General features: G+C 34.2%; 1 protein-coding gene and 1 long non-coding RNA gene across 2 annotated transcripts; one reads left to right on the top strand and one right to left on the bottom strand.

Moving 5' to 3' along the window:
- The first annotated feature begins 894 nt into the window (after positions 1 to 894).
- Positions 895 to 4,949, top strand: LOC114368622 (probable aminotransferase ACS12). Its single transcript, XM_028325839.1, has 4 exons — positions 895 to 1,468; positions 1,561 to 1,689; positions 3,654 to 3,814; positions 3,896 to 4,949. Exons 1-4 carry the CDS (start codon positions 1,025 to 1,027, stop codon positions 4,749 to 4,751), a joined length of 1,590 nt encoding a protein of 529 aa, XP_028181640.1. The 5' UTR covers positions 895 to 1,024; the 3' UTR covers positions 4,752 to 4,949.
- A 1,903-nt stretch (positions 4,950 to 6,852) lies between these two features.
- Positions 6,853 to 8,607, bottom strand: LOC114425761. The gene is made up of 3 exons (XR_003669279.1): positions 8,129 to 8,607; positions 7,350 to 8,034; positions 6,853 to 7,035 (listed from the first exon to the last, which is right to left on the bottom strand). It is a non-coding gene; the product is annotated as an uncharacterized LOC114425761 (long non-coding RNA).
- Between the last annotated feature and the right edge of the window lie 212 nt (positions 8,608 to 8,819).

Here is an 8,819-nt window from a genome sequence, read left to right on the forward strand (position 1 = left end):
GATCTTAAATATAAAAAAAATGATAAACTAGGAAAGAAAATTAATTAATCACATTTAATTATATTAATTTCAATTAATTGTTTTTATCCGTGAAATTTGGTATCAAAGATAAAAAAAATTAAAACTAGTATCTTAATTAAATTAAGAATATTTTAAAGATAGTAATATTAGATAAAGTAAAATTAATTAAAATTTTCTTATATTTTAAAAAATGTGTTTTTTTTTTCTTTTTCTTATACTTATACTTGATACCAGAAACAGTAATAAAAACGCAGCCAAAAAAAGACTGATTTAATTTAAATGACACATTGCAATCATAGATCAAAATCGAATAAGCCCGTTGGATCTAATATAGCAAAGAAATACTAAAATACCACAATACATCAGAAAAGAACAAAATTCCAATATCAGTCAATCGATTCAGGCCCGTTAGCGCGTTAATCTAATCCTTGTTTCTTCCTGCTCCTTAAATTTTTTTAAAAATAAATACTAGTAAAACAAATCCCTGACTCATGGTGTTTACAACTACGAGGAATAGGATCCCAAGGCCAAGGACAGAACGGTAAAAACACAGCCAAACAAAAAAAAACTTAATTATAAATTTGTTTCTTAAATTATTTTAAATGATTTAACTTATTCCTCAAATTTTAAAAAAAATAAATTTCCTTATATTCTTAAAACTGAAAAAAATTAATATAATTTTAAGAATTTAAAATCAAATTCATTCTTTTTTAACCACTTGAGAATTAAATTAAGTCTTTTAAAAATTCAAGAATCAAATTAATTTATTTTTAAAAATTCAAAAATCAATTTAAACATTTGAAAAATTCAAGAGTTAAATAAAATAACTTGACACGAAATAATAATTAAACAAAAAAAGAAAAACTGAAACACACTGGTTGATTGGTTTATTTTCTTTGTTTCTCCTTCTCCTTGTTGGTTGGTTCCCTCTAGGCTTGGGTTCTCCCACCACCACACACACCAAACCCACCTCCACACTCCACCCTCACTCACTCTCGGGTCAATGACCCAGTCCCGGAAGCCCAGAAAGCCCAACCCGCAAGCCCGCGAAGCCCAAGAGAGCCCTTCTTCTTCATTCTCCAGCAGCGGCATGAAACTCATCGTCCCCCTCCAGGGCGTGGTGCAGGGCCGCGGAGGGCTTCTCCTCGGGACCCTCGTCCCCTGCACGCTCTTCTACTTCCTCCAGCTCTACCTCAAACGACGCCGTTCCAACTTCTCCCCTCCCTCCCCCTCTTCTTCCGAATCCACCCTCCCCCGCACCTCCTCCCGCTCCAATTTGTCGACGCGTGGCTCCATTTCCCGCGTCCGCGTCTCCAAGCTCGCCACGTCGATTTCCAAACCCGACGAGTCACTCTATTACGTAGGGTTGGAGAGGGTCTCGCGAGATCCCTACGATGCATTGGAGAATCCCAATGGGATTATTCAGTTGGGCTTGTCGGATAACAAGGTTGGTTCGTTGGTTCATTCGTTTTGATTTTTTGCATTGGTTTTTGGTGTTGCTAATGATGATGCTGTTGTCGTTGTTGTTGTTTGTTGTAGCTGTGCTTGGATTTGATAGGGGAATGGGTGGCGCGGAACTTGGAAGGTTCCATCAGTGGTGGTGTTGGTTTGGGAATCAATGGGATTGTGCCGTATCAGTCGTTTGATGGGGTGATGGAATTGAAAATGGTAAGAGCTTTTCTGCTTAGTTTAGTGTGTGTTAGTGGTAATTAATGCTACTGGCGATGTTCTGTTTGAGACTACCATGGTTCAAGTTTTTTCTTTTAATCAACAAATGTTAGTTTTGTTAGAAATGTCATTGGGGGAATTCAAACCTATGACCTCTCCTTCCTTCACCTTTGACCCTTCTCCAACCACTGGATCAACCTTATATCTCCAAACAACTATTTCACTACCATGGTCCAAGTGACACATAACCGAGATTTATTAAACTCTTTTTTTTAAATCGAAAAAAATAATATATATATATATATATATATATATAAAAAAAAAAAACTTGGTTATGTGTAAAGTTGTGGTAGGGACCATGGACTCATGAAAGTGGATGGAGTGTCTGGATTCACTTGTTTTAACGGGATAGTTTTGTTGTGACTTGTGTGTGAAGCACTGTTTGTGTTTGAAATATTTGGAATCAGTCATATTAGCTCTGTAAGATGGAAATTATTTTTTTTGTTTCTGAAAAATGAAAATGTCAATCTATTTAGTCCCCGGAAGGAACTAAATTGACAGAAAAAGACTAATGTGACTCATCGTAAACCTTTTGAGGATCAAATTGGTGTTTTACACTAATTTTTCGTTGTTATTTTTACTATGTGTAATGGAAATGCAAGCATTTAGGTTGAACCGTAGTGTGATGTGAACCAATTATCCCAAAAGTTACAACTTATAACTGTTAGGCAAAGATATATTAGCAATGCTTTATAGTGTTTCAAACACAATCCCTTGCCCAATAGCTTTTTGCCTAGGAGTTTGAATAATGTGCTGGCTTACTTATGCTTGGTTTCAATTTCAACTTCTTTTTCAAGAAGTATGGAAGCAATATAAGGATAGAACTCTAGAGAGTCTTGACCACTTGTTTAAAGAGGCTCTGATACTCTGTCACGACCAATCATTCCAAAACTTTAATTTGTTAGATGAAGGAATACAAATGGCCTTAAAGCATTTATAACATAATAAAGGATTGAAAATATTCTAATGACAAATGTTATCATTACACCTGTCTTGGAGCTGGGGCCAGTTAAGATACAAGCCTTTTTTTTTTTTTGACAGATACAAGCTTATTTGCCTATAGGTTTTAATTTAATTATTATTTGGTGTATTTTGGAGGGCGAGCCCTGGTGCAGCGGTAAAGTTGTGCCTTGGTGACTTGTTGGTCATGGGTTCGAATCCGGAAACAGCCTCTTTGCATATGCAAGGGTAAGGCTGCTTACAACATCCCTCCCCCATACCTTCGCATAGCGAAGAGTCTCCGGGCAATGGGGTACGAAGTTTTTTATTATTTGGTGTATTTTGCTACTCAATGGTCAATATTTTGAATGAAGAACTTGAGCTTTTAGAATCTGTTAAGAGAGTTTGAACACACAAACTTGAAGATTTAATTGAAAGAATTCTGGAATTAATCCAGAATTTGTAGTACAGATTACGGAACACTGATGCGGGCATAAACTATAACAAGGAGTCTCCTCCTAACAAACTTAAGTAATTTAACTTACAATGAATCAGAAATCTATCATTCATCCTATGTAAAAAGTACACACATAACTGTCACAAAACACATCTTATGTTATGGCTGTCCTACTGTTACTAAACACACATAATTGTCATCAGAATCATTACATTTCAAAATTCTCTTTAAGATACATGATAATTATCTGCTTTTGAAAATAATTACCTTTTTTCATAGTGCTGTAAACAAGCGTTTTGGTTTTAATTAGAATTATTTGTTGTTTTAAAGGTTAAAATTTAGATGTTGTCCTTTGTTGGTTATTTGGTAATATTGGATAGTGGACTTGTCCATTAGTTGGCTACTGTTCTTTTATACTCTGTACTATGATATGTTCAAATTTGGTTCATTCAAGTCATGCTGTTGCTTTATTTATCCGTTAAACTTTTGTTTTGCTTTGATTTTGCAGGCTTTGTCAGATTTTATGCATCAGGTGATGGGTGGATCCGTGAAATTTGACCCATCTAACATGGTACTAACAGCTGGGGCAACTCCTGCTATTGAGATATTGTCCTTCTGTTTGGCAGACCATGGAAATGCATTCCTTGTCCCTACACCATATTATCCAGGGTAATCAATGGAACTTTCTTGAGCTTGTGTTTCTAATTTATTGTGCTAATTTTAAAAGCTAATTTAAAAGGAACTATACAGCTTTGACAGAGATGTAAGGTGGCGTCCTGGGGTAGACCTAATACCTGTTCACTGTCGCAGTACTGACAATTTCGATTTAAATATCACTGCTCTTGAACAAGCATTTAGTCAAGCAAGAAAACGAGGAGTCAAAGTTCGTGGAATTCTAATTTCCAACCCTTCAAATCCTGTTGGCAATATGATGACACAAGACATGCTTTACAGTCTTCTAGACTTTGCTGAAGAGAAAAATATTCATATCATTGCTGATGAAGTATTTGCAGGCTCCACATATGGAAGTGAGAAGTTTGTGAGCGTAGCTGAAATTCTTGATTCAGATTATATAGACAAGAGCCGGGTTCATATAATATATGGTCTATCAAAAGACCTCTCGCTTGCTGGCTTTAGAGTGGGGGTTATATGTTCATTCAATGAGAGTGTTTTGGCAGCTGCCAAGAAGTTGAGTAGATTTTCCTCTATATCTGCTCCAACCCAGAGGTTAGTTACTTCAATGCTTTCAGATAAAAGATTTATTCAGGAGTACTTTGAAACCAACCGGAAAAGAATACGACAAATGCATGATGAATTTGTGGGTTGTTTAAGTAAACTAGGAATCAAGTGTGCCAAGAGCAGTGCTGGTATGTACTGTTGGGTTGATATGAGTGGATTAATCCGACCTTATAGTGAGAAAGGAGAAATTGAATTATGGGAGAAGTTTTTGAGTGTTGCCAAGATCAATATAACTCCTGGGTCAGCCTGTCATTGCATAGAACCAGGATGGTTTCGGATTTGTTTTACCACTATAACATTAGAGGAGATCCCTATGGTTATTGATCGAATTAGGAGAGTTGTTGAAAGTTGTAATTTTTCTAGTTGAAGTTCCATTGTTTCATTGACATTTACAGATGCCTGATGTTGCAGTCAGAAGCTGCTGTTTAGAAATTTTGGAAAGGAATGTATACATCCCTAGTTATCAAGTTCAGCTGTCTTGCGGAGTCCAAAATTTGTTACTTTGAAGGGGAAATATTCTCTTATAATGCATAATCTCAACAGAGTAAACTCAGTTTGCAATTCAGAGTTTGGTTTAAAATGAATTTTGGTGTAATTGCTTCTTTAATTTATTCTTTAACAAATAACAAAGAATAAGATACAAAAAAACACTTGCAACTAAGTAAATAAAGTTATAAAAAAAAATTAGATAATAAGATTAAGAGAAAATAAATTGGTATAGTAATTTTGTAAACATTTACTTACACAAGTTTATTTGTAAACCTTGTGGGTTGGGGCTCATTTACTTCAAGCTTATTAAGCTTACATCTCTTAATAAATTTTTGTAAACATTAAATTACATTAATCCAATTAATGATTGAAAGTTTTTATTTTGATATGAAGATTGAAAGCTTTCATTGGGAACATCAAATTTATATGATATTATAAAATTTATACTTCATAATCAACTTTATTTTAACAGATACTACACTTCTAAAATATAATATTATGTACCTATGAATGCTTTATTTATCTAAAATTTAATATGTTTAATAATGTAATCATTAATATAGTATTATATGATTCAACAATTAGAATTCTCAAATTTGTAAATTATAAAAAACTGTTACATTATGAAAGGAGTCTTTAAGGTAAGTACCCTTCACAAAGCATATGCACGTGTGGAGGAACAATAGATAAAAAATCTCGAGCATGAATATAACAAGGAAACAGAAGGAAAACTTTGCCAAGTAAAAAAGTGGAAGGTGTTGTTCCTGTGGCTATGATTGCACGGTTTCGAGTTTTGTGTTGAGTGCGTTGTGAAAATGTGTGCCTTGAAGTAGTTTGTTTTAAAAATCTTTCACCTGTTAGTATTTTAATTTCTTTTACTTTATAGTAGAAAACATAAAAGATTGAAACCAGTATAGTATTATTGTAGAAATTAGTTTTAGAAGATTTGAAAATTCATAGTTATTTCCATGGGCAAGTTTAGCAAGATTGAATACCTTTTGTACAGACTTCAATTTAAACAAGAATATTTATAGGAATTATTCTTCGATGAAGGTATTTTTTTTAAGAACTTTTTTATTCTTTTAAGCTGATCAACCCACATTGAATCTTTATATAAGGTATTTAATAGCATGGTTGGCCACTTTTAAGTTCAGTATAGAAAAATGTCTCGAGTAAAATTTTGAAATACATATCTTCAGGCTATTTCGTTGGGGAAAACTTCTAAACAATAAGCATATTCCATTTGAACACTAACCTTTTATTTCAAACCTCAATATCCAAGTTTGGAACAAGCATCAAACAGGGTTTAATAACCCGAGAATAATTTCTCCTTTTTCTTGGCAATAATAAAGATGCTTATTCTGTTTTGAAACTAGAATTTGTCCTCCAAATATTTTTCTTTTATAACTCTAAATTTTGTTACATATTTTACAAGGAAATATGCTTTGGCAATAGTGTGTCATCTTATCATTGACAATTTGCATTGCAACATCAGCAATGATTTTGTACTATTCAGTGAATGCAAATTTTCAACCATATTGCTAATTGGTTAACATCAGAATTTGGATGCATTCAAAACTTTGCAATATGAACCTGAACTTCTATATAGAGCCTTGATCAGTCATGGCCTTAGCAATGGTTAGAAAGGCAGAGATGAGTGGTCCATGTACCAGAGCCCTGACACTGTAAGCATACAAATATTAACTAGGGCTCCATATTTAGATGAATGATCATTCAAACAAATCCATTGCAAGGAAACTAAACTCACAAGAATCTACAGTTGCCATTAAAATGACATTTAATACTAGAATGCATCTCACAAGAAACTACACTTTTTTTTTGGTCAAGATAGATCTTGTAGCTGAAGTGTCTTGTAAGAAAGTAAAAGTATGATTTTCTTTGCAATTGCTCATAAGAATCGGTATCATGATTCCTTATCACTATAATTCTTCTAAATTAGCATACTCAATACTCAGAACATCAAGAGAGATCTTCAGAGAGGAAAATCATACATTTTGTATTGTGGTAAGACAGAAAAATGAAAGAGGCTTTCGTCATTGTTGTAATGTTACCGAAGAAAGCACTTACTCAGGGCTTTCTTTTTTATAACCAAAATCAGTTGCAGCTTTGATAGCTCTCTGATAAGTCTACTCCATTGCTTCCTGCCCAAAGAAACAGCAAATTTGAAGACAGAAGTTATTATAAAACAGTATGTGGCCGATGCTTACTGAGAAAAGAACAGAAAATCACAAATAAACACATTATAATGCATTTCTCTGTACACAAGAAACATAACTTCGCTTATGGAAATTATATCATGCTATTCTAACATGTAAGAATGAGTCAGATGCAATTTGAATAGGAAGAGTCAATAAGAACATGGCGTACAGCTACATAATAATAAACCTAGCAACCATTTACAATTCTTAAAAGGCAAACTATATGATTTGTAAGAGCAGTTGATTCACAAAACTACTTGCAATTTAGATTCAAAGTCCTCTGGTGACCAGTGCATCAAACTGCATTCGTGATTCAGTTCAAGTTCTCCAGCCACAACCTGCAAGCAAGGAGAACGGAAGATTAAAGAAAGGTCCATCCAAATGTCATGTCTAATGTTTGGTGTTGAAATTGAATCTGCCCTAAGTTGAACAGAAGTCAATTAAGGTGGATAAAATTTGCATTTTCATCGTGGCGTTATTAGAAACAAAAGTGGCTGTACACCACCACCACCACAATCATTATTGTCGCTGTTGTTTTGGTTATGGTGGGATTATGTGTACACTATACATAGGAAAAGTAAAGTAAAAATCTCATCCATTCAACCCCGGCAGCCATTGCAGAAGCAATGAGAACACTAGCTTTCCTCAGAATCTGAACTGCCTCAGGGGTAAAAGGCATGTTTGAACCTGTGATTCAAACTAAACAAGTAGCTTCCATAAGTATATATAAGGAAGAAGAGGAGGAAAAAAACCAATATTGCATCCTACAAGAACAGCTACCTTCTACTAGTATACGACAACCTGAATTAACCAAATTAATGGCATCAGATTGATCAATTTCATTCTGTGAAGCATAAGCAAATGCAACATCACACCTTTCATTCCACGGTTTTGCTTCATCATAATATCTGGAGCGCACGAGCACAGGTCTTTGAATAGTCTCTGCATATTGTCAATTTATGAACAAGGACAGTAAAATTATACCACATAATATGAAGCATAAAGCATAAACAGACAACAGAAATGATACTCTAACCGTAAACTTCTTTGTTGAGCTTTGATGTCTCTCAAAAATGATATTTTCATGTAGTCAAATCCATCCTCATCAACCAAATATCCTCTAGAATCTGTCAAATGCTTTTGTTGAAAAAAACACTCCTTGAAAGGACCAGGATACACAATGGTACTCAGAATGATATGAGAATCCTAGATTCAGTTAGTACTATTCTTAAAAACTAATGCAACAACGAAGCACAAGTTTTCATTATTGCTAAAATTAAAGAATACACACTGCATCTTAGCAGATTGCAGTAGCTCCACCGCCTCCCCTCCCCTCCTTCCGTAATTCATAAAAACCAAAATTACCTGATACTAAAATCGGAAGAGCAACATAAGCAATTAGCTTCTGTAAGACATGCATTGCGATTTTTAGTACATCTAAAGTCTAACGAGTCAGTAGAAAGGTTGTTTACAATTGTTCTAATAGTTTTAATCAGTAGGCGAATTATTATGAATTCAGCACTAGTCTATGGACTTACTCCACAAATCCAGATTCCACCTTCCCTTCCATATCTCTATTAGTCTCTACTAAGTACTAAATAAAGATTTTTCTTTCCTGGCTTGCCATTTGATTAATATGCTTTGATTTTCTACATTTGTGTTGAATCACATCCTTGTTTTCATCCATATTTTTAAATCATTACATGCTCAACATTTATTTCTTATTC

The sequence above is a fragment of the Glycine soja genome, chromosome 9 (assembly GCF_004193775.1).
Source record: "Glycine soja cultivar W05 chromosome 9, ASM419377v2, whole genome shotgun sequence".
In the NCBI taxonomy this organism is placed as follows: Eukaryota; Viridiplantae; Streptophyta; class Magnoliopsida; order Fabales; family Fabaceae; genus Glycine; species Glycine soja.